Source organism: Catharus ustulatus, chromosome 14, assembly GCF_009819885.2.
Source record: "Catharus ustulatus isolate bCatUst1 chromosome 14, bCatUst1.pri.v2, whole genome shotgun sequence".
Taxonomy (NCBI): Eukaryota; Metazoa; Chordata; class Aves; order Passeriformes; family Turdidae; genus Catharus; species Catharus ustulatus.
Window position 1 is genome coordinate 8527961 of NC_046234.1, and position 16658 is coordinate 8544618.

A 16658-nucleotide genomic window follows, 5' to 3' on the forward strand; every position below is an offset into this window, starting at 1 on the left:
TCTTACATTGCACTTAATCCGATCTAAGTGTGGGCTGCCCTGTGTCCTGATTGTGGTTTCCTGCCTCCCTTTTGCTGGATCAGTTGATTAGATGGTGAGGTGGATCAGTTTATTGTTCTGACAGAAAAATACTCTCTGCTGTTCTTCTGACCCTCTGTCACCACAGACTCACAGTTTGCTGGCTCTGGAGAGGTGGGAATGGGGAGTGACAAGACAGGGAGAGAGATCTGTGAGACTGGAAATGAGACTTTGGGCAGCAGCCTGCAGTCCAGAGGAATTAACGTAAAACTAAGGATGATTGTATAAGCAAAACTTGCCAAATAAAACTGTTAACTGGCCTATTCAGGTACTAAAAAGGTACTCAAACTTTTATTGACTGAGCAGAGTGAAGGCACGAGGTCAGCTAGAATCATGTCAGTGAAAATAATCTGAATGTTGTCACAGCAGATGTGTTTTGTCCCTTGTCCCCGCGTGTTTAAGGAGTAATGTAGCACCAACTCCTGGTTGCATCAGGCTGAGACAAGCCTAAGTGTGTGTGCAGTTTTCTTGGAGAAAGTTTCATAGCTGTTTAAACACTGTTCTAACTAATCTTGAAGCTGTTACATCCTTTCAAAATCTTTTCATTGACCTTTGTTACTTAAATTTCATATAGAGGAAGGAAGAATTATAGCAGTTCATATTGATATAGCTGGGTTGGAAAAGGTGGAAAGAACAGTTAAAGGTACATTTAGGCTTTTTTTAGATGATGACTTTTCAGTCACTTTATGTTATGACAAATACATGATTATTTAACAGTTGTCAAGAGACTGTATTAATAATTGTCTTAAAGCAAATGAGTAAGTTGCAGAAACGTTAACTTCAAAGTGCTGTACAAATAAAGAGGGCCTCTCAAACAAACATGCTTTTTCTGTTTAGTGCTACTGAAACCTGGTAATACTGTGTGTGTGTCTCATAGGTGATAATGTGGCAAAAATACTCAGGAGTTATCTGGTGGAGATTGTTGCTAGCAGGGTGGTCTCAGGGACTAAGGACTCCACAGCTCTTTCCCACTGTTTCTTTATATTCACCTCTGGAGAATAATGCACTGGCTACATTGTGTTGTAGCTGTTCTCAGCTCAGGCCTGGAGAATTGCATTTTTTTTTCTTGTGTGAGGCTTTTAAGCAAAAGGAAATAGTGAAAATCTATTTTAATAACTTTCTTACTCAATTATTTGTTACAGTAATTTCTCTGTTTCATTATGTTATGAACTCAGATGTCAGTCCTTTTGAGGAAGATTATATGTATTTTTTTTGCATATTCAGGTTCCTAACATGAACTTGAATAGAGGCCAATAGTCCTGATACTTAGCTAGAATTGTCCTGTGCACGTGTCAGTAGTCTGTCCTGCTGATATAGTCTGACTGCTGTACTGAATGGCTGTGCTCTGTACTCTGTTCTGCATGTGTTAATAATGCTATATACAAAGTGCTGTAATGATGCCTGCAGTACAAAGCATTCTGTCAGAAAACACTGATATTCTTCACCAAAATGGCTTTTGTTTGGTTTGTGGGCCTGTAACTGTAGCACTATTTAAATTTTCCTCACTAGATTTTAGATTTTCATTTTTTCCTTCTGTTCTGTGCTAAGAACAATCACAGTAAGAGTTAAAACCAAGATTTTCAAACCACAGCTTTTTGAAAATTGGTTTAAAATGGTTTTGACATCCTCAAGAATTTGAGGCTAGTTGTTTTGGGGATTTCGATTATCACCACTATAGTAAATAATATTTTCTAGAGCTTTTGTAGGTTTCTTGAATATTTGTGTCCTGCAAGCCCAGAAATGTGATGTCTCTGCCTCTACTGTCTCCTGAGCCTTCTATAGCTGAAGTAAAGGAGCAGCTAGGGAAGAAAGGAGGCTGGGGAGTTTAACTAAAGTATGTTTATTGGCAGAACACACCTGGTCTGCTCAATGTGTAGGGGAGGTAGATGTGGTCTGTAATTACAACGTGTAGGTAATGACCAGGTCTGTCTGTTGTAATCTTGGAGCTCTGGGAGTCACATCTGTTGAGAGCTGATGAGAGTAAAATAATCTTGTAAAAAGAAAATTATTTAATCAGAAGTTACTTAAATAACTCAGTCATACTGGACAGTTCAAAGTATAAATTCATTCCACTCCCGCATTTTCAGAAATTCTGGAGAACATGAAACACTAGCATATAAGTTATTCCTTGTCCAAATCTAAACTCTGTGTTGCTCCCTAATTTAAGCCTTCAAAGGGCCATGCAGTGGGAGTCTTGAAATATTCTCCTAAATTGCAATGCACGTAAATACTACTAAGCCTGTTCTGATGCTGGGACAGAGGTGGCTTTGGGAAATTCAGTACAGGTCTGTACATTTTCTGTCAGTTCAGATGGATAGGTTTTCTTTTTTCATGCTAAATTTGTTGATTTTCCTCTTTAGGATATAATATTATCCTGTAGGCAATTTTTTTTTTTTCTTTTTTTTTCCTGATGGTTGTAGAATCAGAATTCTCATTGTGTCATGTTGCAACTGTGAATGCCTGAAGAAAGCACCAGGGCTGCAAGGAGATTGGCTTTCTTTGTGATCTGCACTGCTGCTTTTTGGGGCAGGGCTGGTCAAGGGCAATTCAACACTCTTGGTAATGGGCTCCAAAATCAAATGAACTTGAGCAAGGCAAATTTACAGCGTGCCTTTTCTCCTTAAGAAAATTCTCACTGGCAAGCAATCAGAAAGGACCCAAGATCCCAGTAAGACACGGTCCCTCCCCTCTGCTCCCTGTGTTGAAAGGGCCCATTGTTTCCAGGTTTCAAGGTGGGCTCATTGACTTTCATGTTACCATGGAACCAGCGTGTCTTTCTTTCTGAGTTATATTTGCTGGTAATCTCCACAGCTTTTTCAGCAAATTAACACAGGCGATTTGTGAGTCCACTTGGTTGGACTAAAGGCCAGCAAGAACCTGTTTGATTCACCAGATGAAGAAATAAAAGGTGTAAAAATAAAGTTCTGGGATAAGCCTTGGTTGAAGGAAGACTGGTGCTGAATTTACATGCTGGAAAGCTTTAATACAAGTAAATCTGTTAAAACTTAGAATTTGACAGCAGTACCTAAGATGGAGTTACTTAGATGAAAAAGGAAGAGGTGCTTTCATGGTAATTCATGGTCCACACAGTTAAAAGCTAGATGATTCTAATTTGTTCAATAAAACCTATGCATACATTTACTATTTTTTCTCTATGTCCAATAATACAAGTACATTTAACAATTTAGATGCAATGATTTTTTTTCCCCAAAAAATTCTGATTGAGTGAATTTGAGGAATTTGATGAAATGGACCAATTTTGTTGACCTTCTGTACAGGAAATTATGAACATTTTCATAAAATTAGACCACTTTTCATCTAGTCCTGTTGTGGAAGTTTCACTCTTAGCTATTCAAAGGAAGATTGGATTATTTCCTAGAAGATACACTGTAGTTCAAACAGGAGTTAAATTGTGAGATGGTGCAAGATGATTTCACAGAATCACAGAATGTTTGGGGTTGGAAGGGACCTCAGGAGTTCCCCTACTCCAACCCCCTGCTGCAGCAGGTTCACCCAGAGCTGGCTGCACAGAATCACGTTGTCCAGGTGGGTTTTGGACATCTCCAGAGAAGGAGACTCCACAACCTTTCTGGGCAACCTGTTCCAGTGCTTGGTCATCCTCACAACTAAAGAAATTTTTCCTCCTATTCAGGGGGTGAAACTGTGCTTCAGTTTGTTCCCACAGTCCCCTGTTCTGTGTTGAGCACTACTGAAAAGGGTCTGGTGCCATCCTCTTGACACCCACCCTTAACACATTTGTTGTCCTTTCTCCAGCCTGATCAGGTCCAGCTCCCTCTGCCTTTCTTTCTATTAAAAGTGCTGCAGTTCCTCATCATCCATTTCACAGCCCTGCACTGAACCTTCTCCAATAGTTCCTTGACTTTCTTGGTCTGTGGAGCCCAGACCTGGATGTAGCACTCTACATGTGGCTTCAGCAGTACAGAGTAGATCACAGAAATATTACTGGCAAATATGTACCTGACTTGGGAGGTCCATTCTGGCTGAGGACAGGCTGGGCTGGTATGGCCAGCTTTCACAGGTCCTTTGCTTGGGTTCAGACTGACCCCTGAGATTCCACTCACAAGTCATTGTTCCCCATTCCCAGTCAACTGGGAGGAGATGAGTTTAGAGATGGGAGGCAGGGTTAGAAGACAAGGTACCAACACAAAACCATTAAACCATCCTGCTGGGCAGAGAGGTCATCATTGCAAATGAGTCTGCTCAAGTCTGGCAGTGCTGTCCAGTTCAGTGCTGGGAATGACAAGCTTGGCTGTCAGGATGGATGATGCAGGTGCATTTGACATTTGGTAGAATATTATTTTTCATCAGTGCTGTGTTATACATATTTTGTTTTGGTTCTGAGATTTGATTTGCTGAGTGTGCTGTCATCTCATTGAATCTCAGGGTGCTCAGCACTTTGTAGGGCAGATCCTGGTGGGCCCAGTGCCAATAAGAGCAGTTCCTTTCTCTGCCTGGCATTTCCTTGAGAGTGATAGCAGTTGGAAATATCTGAGTCTGTTATTTTAAGAACATCTGTTGTTTCATGTCACAAACCATGGTATTTTTCAACATGAGCCAGTGTAAAAGTTAGAATCCATATTACCAACTAAGGAAAAAATGGAGTAGTCTTTTCTTAATACAGTACAATTTGAACTAAATAGCATACAAGTGAAAGTATAATAAGACAGGTTGTACAAAAACACATAGGAGAAATTAATATCCAGTATAGAGAAGGACTGTTTGTTCTTCAGTTAGGATTTTTACTTATATTTGTCACGTAACCATTATGCATGTGGCCAAAAAAATAAAAAGAAACTGCTTAAGCTGGCAAAGTCCTTGAAAAAAGTTGTTTGAAATAGCGTGGGTGTTTTTTTCTCAGGAGGGACAGCTGTGCTTAGCTAGCATGTTGCTCAGTGAGACCGTAAATTTTAGCACTAATCTTCATTTCATGAATTGTTTGGTTTGGTGTTTTGAGTGATAATGTTCAAGGTTGGATATTAAGTTACTAAGAATTTTCTAGTAGTGTGTTTTCTATGTTGCATGTACAGCAACTTTTAATCTCCTGGGTAGGTGCTGTATGTGTAGTGTAGGTCATCCCTTATCACCCTATGCCTGATAGCTAAGAAATAAATGAACACAGAGCACAATTTAGGACGTTTTGAAAGCTTCAGATGAGTTATTTGGTCTCATTTCAACTGTGACAGTGTCCATTCTGAGCAGTAATTATTGTATTGGTTTCTCTGTTTAGGTGACATCTGTCCATTATTATCTCTAGTGGGTTTCAGGGAAGACAGAGCAAGGTAATGCCTTAAGCAGAATGAATGTACTCTTACAGGACAACTGTTATTTTACAGACTGACTTCCATAAACATACTTGCTTGGACTTCCAGAATTAAAAACTGTTTAACCTTGTCCATTTTTTTATGTTAATTGGTTAAGACTTCATTTTAACTGCTTTTACTCCTGAGTTGCTTTTTTGTCATCTCCCCAATGAGAAGTCCAAGCAGTATGGCTTTAGGTTGGATAGTGGTAAAAGGGGATTAGAGGGTTAAAAATTTTAAGAAGTCACCATTTCAAACAGTTACTTGCAAGGGCACACACACCTATTGATAAAGATCTATGCCTTTGGCATAAAAGAGTTCTGAAGATTATATTAAGTAGGCACTTCTGTTCTAAATTGCAGCAGAGTCCACAATCTAATTTTGTAGATAGTTTTAGTCTTTCTGATGACAGAAATCTAAAAGAAGTTTTATTTACATAGAGGGGAAAAAAGGAAATTAAAATATTAAATTAATGTTTGCATTATTTTCAACTTGAGAAGTTGTGATAATGATGTCTCCAAAGGCATACTTTCAGTTTTTTAGCTGTTGCTAAGGATAGCTTTCTTTTGTCTCAGTTTTTCCTTCCCTTATCCAGTAGCAGCTGAGCCGTTTGTTTCTGTGTTTTCTAATACATCATTCTAAAGTTCATATTCTGCTTAGTAACCTAGAAACACACTTTAAAAAAATAGGATATTTTAAAATAAAATTATACATTTATTCTGCCAGTTCTAGGTTTTGTCTTTTTTTGGTTTCCTGGGAGAAGTGCTTGCGGCACACTCTGTCTCAGATTTAATCAGTGCCTATTCCTCAGCAAACATACTCTTATCCTGTCAAAATACTGCATCAAGCTGTACCTCCCCTGATCTGTTTAATCTAGATAAGTGTTATAAAGGCTCTTTGTCTTTTTCCACTCCAGACAGGTAAGATTATCCATAATGGAGATTGTACATTTTGTCTTGGCAGAAGTTTGCAAGACCCACAGCTGATGAATAGGCATCCACTCTGTCAGAAGTGTTACTTGAAATTAAATAGGCATAACAGTAAATTAAATACATGGCTACACAATGGAACTACTTACATTTCCTTTGATATTTTGGCTTTATTTGTTTGCTTCAGTTTATATTTTCTCACTTCTCCTTTATCAGTGTCACTAGGAAGAGAAGTTATCAGTATAAGCCAGGGTCTTCTCCAGCCTTTAGAACACAGCCTGTTTTGGTTTCTGGAGTTGCTGTCTAATTTACATATGGCAGTGTGCTTGCTGGGCTGACTGCAGGGGAATCCTTAAGCAAAGCAGTTGTGCCCTGAAGGGAAGGGCTTGTCTGGCTGAATTACTACAAGGGATCGTTTTACCATGAAAGGACAGTTTGCTTGAAAGTCTCAGTGAAATGAGAAGTACAACCCAGAAAACAAACCTGAACCAACAACTGTAATAGTAAATACAACATCCTGTTGTGCACATTGTGTGCTGTATCTAAGTATGATGAAAGTGTGATTGTTCTGTGGCAATAAAGTCACAGGTTGATTTTGCATCTTGAATTCATCAGATAAACCAGAACCCTCAGAGTCCTAAGGGATCATCTAAAAATATGGACTGTGTTGCTATGTTTGTTCTGCACGTGTGTTCCAACCAGGTTCAGAGATGGATCCAGGAACCTCTTCCAGGGGCTGTGCCTATGCTCCTCTAGGGAGCAGAAGTGCAGAAAAGCACACTTTCATTGTTTCATTGTGAATTTTTCTTGGTCCTCTCTCTGAATTTCCAGGACCTGCAATGAGCTGCCCCCAGAGCTGTTGTGTGAATGTGAAGTGGGGGTGGCACTCCAGAAAATGTGCAGGTCCTGCATCTCTCAAAGCAGCCCAGGCATACTCAGCTGGAGAATGGGGAGCAAGAAGACTTGGCTGTAGCTGTTTATATGGGTTGGGCAGAATTTGGAAAGGGTTTTATTTCTGTTACCTAAAAGTCTTGAATTCCCAGCCTTGTGTCCTCCAGCCCCTTGTTATTCTCCAACTGATCTGAAGCTGTTCTGTCTCTCTCTTGCACCCTTCACCCCTACCATTTATATCTGCATTTTGGGATGTTACTTGCTTTTGTTCACTTCCAACTTATGGAGAGATATTTTATTTCCTTCTCTGGGTTTGAAAAAGCGACTTTCTTTGGGAATATTGCTGGGCGTAAAACTTGGAAAGACCCCAAAGAATTTGTTGTTGTAGATGAATGCTGGGAAATAAGTTTTTTGTGTGGAAATCCTGCCTGGCTTTTTTTTTTTTTTTTTTTTTTTTTTTTATTACCATCAGCAGCCAGAGCCTGCAGGCTTTTGGATTCACATGCTGCTGACACCCAAGCTCCTGGACCTTGCTGCAGAATGTGAAAAGTATACCCAGATCTTTTTCAAATGTCAAAACCATCAATTTTATCTTATCCTGAAAAGACTAATTTTTCAGGTTTTCTTTTTTCCTAACCTTTGATCCATAAGGAATGAAAAAAAGATATGAAATGTAGTATTCCCAGTAGATAAAATTTTTGCCCTCCCTGTTTCTTCCCAGAGATAGTTGGTTTGAAAAATACTTTGCAGGACCACCACTGTGTTTGTAGAGAATGTTAAGATAAATATGTTTATAGATAAGCTATGTCTAGAAACATGTGGTTATTTTCATCAGTGTGATAGGAGGGCTCATCAAAGTCTCTACAACTGTAGCTAGAAAAGGGAATTACTTTAGTAAATCCATGGTTAGTTATGTAAGCCTGCTTGCATGATGATATCTCAAATGCATACTCTTGTTTTTTTAACATAATTTACTTTTATGATTTTCCACCTATTGCTTACTCTTTGTAATTCTAATATTTTTATAGTGTTGGAAAATTCTTAATTGCCAACTGATTTATCCTCTGTTAGGGAATAAATGGGGAGCCTTTGGACTTCAAAGGGCATTTAGACTGCATTTGCTGCTTGGATGGGCCTTTTATGCAACTTTTCTTTTGCAGAGTTGTAGGGCTACAGACAAACAACATGTCTGAATTTTACTCTTTAATTTGTTTGCTTTGTTGAAGATACTCAGAGATGTACATACAATTTTAAGGATTGTACTATATGCATAATTCATTATTTTTAATTTGAACAAAGAGGAACTGATTTATCACTGACATTTGTGCTAGCACAAGATGTTTGTAAATACTACAATATCCTGGCAGTATTCTTCATTTCTCATAAGGGATAAATAGCCAATCAAGATTCCAAAGTTGTTAACAGCCAACAGTAGACAGTTGTATGCTCCTGGGCTATGTTGTGACTTGCTAAGTCCCACTCCCTGAAGATAGAAATAGTACACTAGAAATAGCATAGGGGATAGAGGAACTGCTCCAAAGATGTTTACTTTTTCTAAAATACCACATTTTTTTCTAAATTATATTTACTACTATGATGCCCTTAGTTAACAGCACAGCAAGGACCAATTGTGCAAGGACCAAATCAGACATAGTAGCAGATGTCATCTTCCCATAAAGGAGAGCAATTTCTCTGTGATTCTACTCTTTGAAGTATTTTGTGGGTGGAGCACATAGTGCCTCCCTGGTTTCTTTTGTGATTTAATTAACCAAGAATGCAGTATGTGCATGGTACTTTCCAAAGCTGATGTAGTAAATCTTTCCTAGAGGACTTTAAACACAGTGCTATTTGCAGTGGCTTTACTCTGTTTTCGCTTCAGTCAATGACAAAACCTCCAGGGAAATTAGTGAGATGCATCCACATACAAGCCAGCTCTTATTTTCAGGTTCACAAGGTGCAAGGGAATAGAATGTCTACAGACATGGAGGTTAAAGAGTTAATCATGTTGGCACTATAGTCTTCTGACAGTTCCAGGAGATGACTGTATATGTTTTTATTTAGATCCTCAATAATTATAGAGATGTTCTGCTGTTTTAAAACTGTACTCCTCTGGTAATTAAGCGTGGAGCATCGGAGTTTCAATAATGTGGCCAGCAATTTGCATAGAAGGCTCTGTGTGAGATTATTTAGTGCAGATTTTGAGTCCCTACTGCAGTTAGGAGTTCTTGCATTCCCTCCCCAAAATATGGAATTTGCAGAGTAAGAATTATTTGTCAGAATAATGTGGTGGTTGAAGTAGTCCCAGACATTTTTATCATGTACCATGTCGTGGGATGGGGATGCAGGAGCTTTCCTATGTATGCATTCTGGAATTACTAGGGGTGTAAAAACGGCTATGGCCAATCAGGATTATTTCTGTCACTTTGCTTTGGAGAAAAGTTTCTGTCTATGTTATTTCAATGTCTGTGCAAATGTGCATACCTGGGCATTCAGTGCTGAGGGCAACCTTTTCCTGATATGACAAGGAAGGAATCTGGAATATTCCAAACATTTTATTTTGTCCTATTGGCTAATCAAAAGAAATGTGTGCCACATTCCAGCTAAAAGCTACATGGCATATTTATTTAAAATAAAAGGGTCAGATAAAAGAGGGAGTTTCATACACTTCTTTTATGTGTTTTGGAATAACACTGCTTCTCTGATAGAGGTATTTTCATCTTTCTCAAGGTGATTATTCCTAAAGAAGGAAGAATGCTATTTGGTTTTTCTTTCCATATCATGTTCAGAGTCATCTGTGGCAGTGAAGGGGCAATCTTCTGTGCTGCTTTGGCCTTTGTGGAAGCTGAGACAAATCCAGGAGGAGCTAATGCATATCCTTATTTCTTGGCAGGATTCCTCTGTGCTGAGGGAGGTTTCCTGAGGGTGTTTCTGAGGCCTTCTCTGAGCAAAGCCAGCATGTGCCCAAGTTCAGCTCTGTTTAGCAGGGCGTTCAGCTGTATTCTTTGGTTTCAATTATATTATCAGAATTAAGCATGGAATTGTAGAATGGGTTATTTTGGTGTTTTTTCACGAAATATATGTTTAATAGTGTACAGCAGTGTGCAAACTTGTTTTTTGAGAAGGTCATGTTTTCATTAGGGAAATAAAGTAATAAAGTAATAGTTAATAAATTAATACTAATGTGTGCCATATGTACACAGACCAAGCAGACCTCCTGGGGGGATTTTTTTCTTTTTCTTTTTTTTTTTTTCTTTTTTTTTTCTTCTTTTTTCTTTTTTGCCACAAGTTGATGTACTTTGCTTAGGAGAGAATACAGGACTGGTGATGACTTCAGTGACCTTGGTGGTTACACAAGTTGTGCTCCTTTGACAATACCTTGAAGGATGCAAACAGAATAGCAAAGGACTCGAGTCAAGTGTCTTGAGCGTTGTCTGGCTGAAGCTCTCAGTTTGCAGCTTCCATCTGTGTTTTAGGCAATGTTTAATGCTGAGTCTGCTGAGCCTGCAGACCAAATTGTCCATGTGAAGAAATGACTCAAAAGCCCCTTGGCTAAGAGGCTCTGCTCATGTCCCTTGCTGTGCAGTTCCTTGTGCTCATCCTGCTCATGGCTCTGTCCCCAGCAGAGAGATCAAGCATCATTCTCCCAGGTGTCTCCCACACATAAGGCTGCACTGACCCCCAGTGTGTCTTCACTGGAGAAAACTGTTACAGCGGAGATGTTTTTTCACCTGAGTCAAATCCAAAAGATACAGAAAGAGTTTAGTAGATTATTTTGCTGTGGGAAGTCAGATGCTGCTCCTACCTTCACTTCTCTAATCCATCAGCATTTTGCCTCGAGTATCACTGTTGTGTTGTATGTTACTTTAGAGAAGCTGGAATGAACATTGTGGGATACCTCTTACAGCATCACAGCTGTGAGGTTTCTTTACTCTCTTTGACTCCAGTCCAGAACAGGCTGAAGTCAATGGAAAGATTCGAATGCCACTGCTTCATGAATCAACTGTGCATAAATGCTTGATAGAGGTACACCAGAAGCATGAGAGGAAAATTGTCCTTGGTTTTGAATGTCTTTTAATTATAGTTTCTCACTTGTATCAATACTTCTCAAATAGAGTGGTTTTTTCTACATTGAAATCATGGTAGTGATTCTTATATAAACCTGAAATAACTCAGTAAAAATCAGGATGTATGTTACTCAGTTGATATGGCTATTTAAATCTCGTATTTAAATCTCAGATATGTGTTTTTGTAAGTGCTGCTATTTTGTTTTTTGTTTTCAAGATCTAGTATGCTTCCATGCAATGAAATAAAAATGGTTTCATTAATTTCTCGTATGATGGTGGAGCTTACCGCTGTAACTAATAACCTTATTTTAAAAATTATTTTTGTTTTTTTCAAGAGCATATTCATCTATCTGAAATGTAGAGCAGTAGGAAAGAATGTCTTCCCTGAATACATGCACAGAACAGAAGTATGATAGGCTCATGTTTACAGGGTCAGGTTACAATCTGTAAATGTTTGAATGACCTTGCATTCATATATTTGAATGGGAAAATGTATTAACCTTTTCAGACGAGAATGCTGCTGTCTAGAATCTTATATGCAGTCTTTAGAGTTGTGTTCACAAATATTGTGCACATGGCTGTTTGCTATTTAAGTAGTCATGGAGTGCCTGATGTCAGCTACTTCCCCTAAATAAAATACTCAGCACATGTACACTTGGTTTTGAGCCAACTGGCTTTGCTTTGCTTCCTTTCCAATTGTCTTCATTCACAAGTGAGCAAAATGACTCCTCGTGCTGTGAAAAAGAAACCTAGAAGTACATGGTGAACACAGTTTTGCACAAAATAGGGATGTAGAATCACAGAATCACTAGGTTTGAAGAGACCTTCAAAATAATTGAATCCAGCCCATGCCCTAACACCTCAACTTAACCATGGCACTGAGTGCCCTATTCAGTCTTTTTTTAAACAAATCTAGGGATGGTGCCTCCACCACCTTCTCAGGCAAACAATTCCAGTACTTGATCACTCTTTCCATAAAAAATTTTCCCTAATATCCAACCTGTATTTCCCTTGGTGCAGCTTAAGACTGTCCTCTTACCAATTATGATCCTAGTCTAATAGTGTGCTGAGTATCTCAAACATTGTCTAGTGTTGTGGGTTTGAGAGCCCCAGGAAGCACTCTGCACCTTGCAGAAGAGCACCAACTTGTGTAAACTCACTTGTCCTCAAAGAATTTCTAACCCAACTTTTTCTGTTATTTGGTGATTCCAAAAAGGATCCAGTTGTGGAGAAATTAAAATGTAATTACATTTTGCCCCATTACTTCCCAGCAAATTCACACAATGAAAGTAACATAGGTAAAAAGTGTTGATACCAAGTGTTTTAATTAACACATCTAACAAATAGTAATGAAATTCAATTTTATAAAATTTATTTTATTTTTTGTTTTTTAGGGTGGAAAGAAGTCCTACATTGGGCCATGTGGGGGCCGCAATTGCAGTGCTGGATGCAAATGTTTTCCAGAGAAGGGTGCACAGGTAAGTTTGTTTACACAAATATAACTTGTCCTTGCCTCTTACAAATACTTTTAGAAATACATAAATAAATAAATAAATGCCATGTTAATATGTGTAATTCTCAATCAAATGACCTCATGAAATGACAAATGATAAAGACCAGCTGCATTTCAAATGTTTCTGACCAAGATTTCAAGAGCTGTTCTAAAGATTTACAAATGGCTCGCTTTGTAATGAGTCTTCAACAGAATCCTATTTCTTTATGTGATCTGAGCCCTAGTTCAAAAGAAGTCAGATGGTTTTTAAGTAGATTACAACAATTAAAATAGGAAAATCAAAGTAGTGTGGGCTTCTAGTACAGATTTTGCCCAGGCCTCACTATAATAGCTTTTTCTTTATTTGTGGAAGTGTTTTTGATTTGTGTATTTGGTTGTGGAGGAATAATAACTTGGATGGATTTAAGCAATTGCCTTTGAGAAAGTTGCTTGTGTAGCTAAAGTCTCTCTCCCTCTGAAGTCTTCATTTGAAGAAATCAAATGTTTAAGCAAGATTTCTGTAAAATCTTTAATTCATTTTGCTTGTGTGAACAGACTATAACTTAATGCAGCTGCTTATCTCCTGTTTTTAGGGAATGCAGTAACTGACTTCACCCTGCCTTCAATTGCAATGTTAATTTTTGACAAGACACCATGTATTTAATTTAACCTCTAGAGCATTCAAAAATGTATGAATATGATTTACAGATTTTGCTTTTGGAAATGAAAGGAGGAAAAAGCACACAGTAGGTACTTGAGGAATTGGAAAGGCATAAAGAGAAGGGAAATAATACTAGTTGTGTTGTTTAATTAATCAGCTGTACTTCCTAAAATCATATTGAAAACTCATCCTCTGACTGAAAACAAAAGAAATTAAGTCTTATTTAAACACTAGCAATCCTGATTTTTTCCTGTCTATTTCAGTGACACACTATGTGTACATGCAAGGCATTACTTTTTGGACTGAATTTAGAAAAATGTTGCTATTTAAAAATTATTGTTTTTAAAATGATCATTTTTGTAGTTTCAGAGTTGAAGGTGAATGCTTAATTGATAACTGGTGATGTGTTTGCTACGGAAATACAAAAATTCTTTCAATTCATCATGTGGCAGAAGGAAACCATGTCTAAACATATAAGCAGAAGAATTTTTCAAGGAAGTTCTCAATATACCCTACAATATGAGCTAAAGTGAATTACCCAATACCTTTTGTGATTTGATACAGTAAGGAGCAGACCTAGTTTGGTTCTGGAACACAATGTGCTGTAAATGCTTTGACCTTTAGACAGCAATGAGCATCATTCTTCTGTCTCTTTACATTCCCGGGGTCCAACTTGATTGTTTGAAGTGTCCACAGTGCTGTTGACCTTGCAGTTTGAGCCCTTGGTATCTCTTTTGTTAAGATGTCACAAAGATTTTAGGCTGTTTTCATTGCTGACCTGAGAACTCATTTGGCTTTTAGCTTATTTCTTATGTGACCTGCATTGGTAGGGCATTTTCAGTCCTTCAGACACATCCTGGTGAGACCTGTCCATGGAGTTAACAGTCTGCTACAAGCGGTAATCTTTCCCTTTTACAACAGTACTTCCATCAGGTGTGCTGAGCCCTCCTGACACCTTCTTGGACACCTGCAGGCAGCTAGGGAGGCCTGCCCTGCCTGAGGACATGGAGGTGACTGGTTGAACTGGAAGAGTGGATGGTGTGATTATGTATCCTACAGCACACCTTGTTTCTTGCAGGACACTGTACAGCCTGAGGCTAATTCCTTGCCTTCCTGCCTAGCTGCTTTTCCACTGCTGCACAACTTTTAATTCAGAAACGGAGACAGGACTTTGGCAATACCCTGAATCTGTATTTTGTTTTAAAACGTGTTTCATCTGACAGCTTAATGAAAATAATATAGACAATGTCCTTAAATGTCCTCCCTGAATGCACTTTTGATCAGATCAATCTTTAAAATTTTTATTTAGGCCATAATAATGTCAAAACTGCCTCAGACTTTTTGATTAGTGAGAGATATTCCTAGAAACGGGATGCAGATGTGTGTAATCCATAGGTGCCCACGATCTTGTTTTTGCTATATATTGCTGCTGTATGTGCAGGATATATTTAAAAAACACCAAAACCCACAAAGAAACACCAACCAACCAAAAAACCCCATCCCAAAAACTCAACAAACCGGTATAATCTCACTATCTGTAAAACTAACCTTGTTAGAAGACTTATCTCTATGCAGTGAGTCAGCAATTTGTGGAATAGTTGAGATTCTTTTCTGAAGGAAGGGCGGTACAGTACTTGTCTAGCAGCCCCTTAGGGAGGTCTCCTAGCAGAGTGGTAGGGCACATCTCCTCAAAGAGCAAAATTTCTGTTCTGTTGTCTGAATGCTTGCATTACTTTTGAAAAACCATAATGTTACCTTGTACCAATTTTAGGCTGTGCATTGACTCTTGATATGATCCAATTTACTGTGAAACCTGCACAAGGAGAAATCTGTTATGGAAGCATTCTTCATCTTAGCCAGAGATTCAGAATTGGTTCTTTTATCTAAAGATGTGTTAATGAAAAGCCTGTCTCTATGCATTTCAATGGCCATTGCAGCCATTCTCCCCTCCTTATCAGTTTTTCTCTTGTAAAGATTTGTGAGTGCAATCCAATGAATTGTGCAGAAGTCCAGTTCTTTGTGGAGAAGTCCCAGTTAGGATCTTCTCTGGAGGTTTTCTCAGAGGTCAAGTTAAATGGTTAAATCGAGTGTGTGGCTCTTAATGCTTAAGTGCATAAGAAGATATCTACACATTGTATGAGAGTGTAACAGTAAATGTAATGGCAAGTGAAGCCCAGGAAACTGATTTTAAACCTAGGAGTTTTGGATCTGGATGTTCTGTTTCCCTAAACTGCATTGTTAGAACTTGTACTGATTTTGATATGAAAGCTAATGTAATGCTCTGCAAAGAAAATGCCAGGGAACGTCCCAGAGGTTACAGAGCCTCTGCCTAGCTGGAGTCTGTGGGTGAATGTGCAGATCTTCTAAATCTCTGTGTTCCTACTCCCATTTTTCTGGCCAGCTGAGATACCAGTTATCTAACTAAGGCAAGGGAATTCTGCTGTGATAGTGCCCAAATGAACCCTAGTACATACAATTCTTTGGGGCAGGAGGCAGTCTGAGCACATACTTATATGAACTTATACTGAACCCACTTTTGCAGACAAGGCTTACATAGAGTCATCTTTAGGAACAACAACTGATGGGTAGAAAAAGTGCTTTATACTAAATCATTAAGCACAAGAGGAAAGGTGAAAGAAAAACAACCTTAATAAATGATAAGTTAAATGAGGAGGTAAATGTGAATTCTGATACTAGTCCCTATCTTAGTGTTCAGGTTCAGTGCAGGTGAGTGAACTACAGCTAGAAGGTTTTGTGACTGTCAGTAGAATTTATTATGTTTAAAACAGTGTTTTTCATTCCACTTGCTCACTGTTTGTCCACAGTTTATGAGCAGAGACAATGCTGCTGAAAGTTTCATGCTGTATTGATGGTTGTCTTGCTAAGAAATTCGCTGCAGATGAATCAGCAAGGAACAGGAGGCATTTTTCATACTTTCAGAGTATCAAGAAGCACAAAATAGTTGGTGGCCTGCACCATGTCACTTCGCAGCTCATTTGTTATTTATTTATAATAATGCTGGCTTTTTTGTTTTTATGTAATGTCATCAACTTCCAAACACTCACAAAGATAAAGTAGCAGACCCAGTCTGTTGCATGAATACCTTCTCCTGATGCCTGTTCACTTATCTTGGCATTTATAACAGTGTTAGAATTTGTTTTAAACTTTGCTTAATATGTACTGCAGCTAATCTTTTGGTTTTTTTCTTTCTCCCTCACCAAA

The 16658-nt window shown here is 38.5% G+C and overlaps 1 protein-coding gene across 1 annotated transcript in view; it reads left to right on the forward strand.

The window, feature by feature from the left end:
- The window catches only part of COL4A6 (collagen type IV alpha 6 chain), a 111889-nt gene that overhangs the window by 21527 nt on the left and 73704 nt on the right, over positions 1 to 16658 (forward strand). Inside the window, exon 3 of the mRNA XM_033072115.1 lies at positions 12678 to 12761. Coding sequence (XP_032928006.1) covers positions 12678 to 12761 — 84 coding nt within the window. The remainder of the gene's footprint in view (positions 1 to 12677; positions 12762 to 16658) is intronic.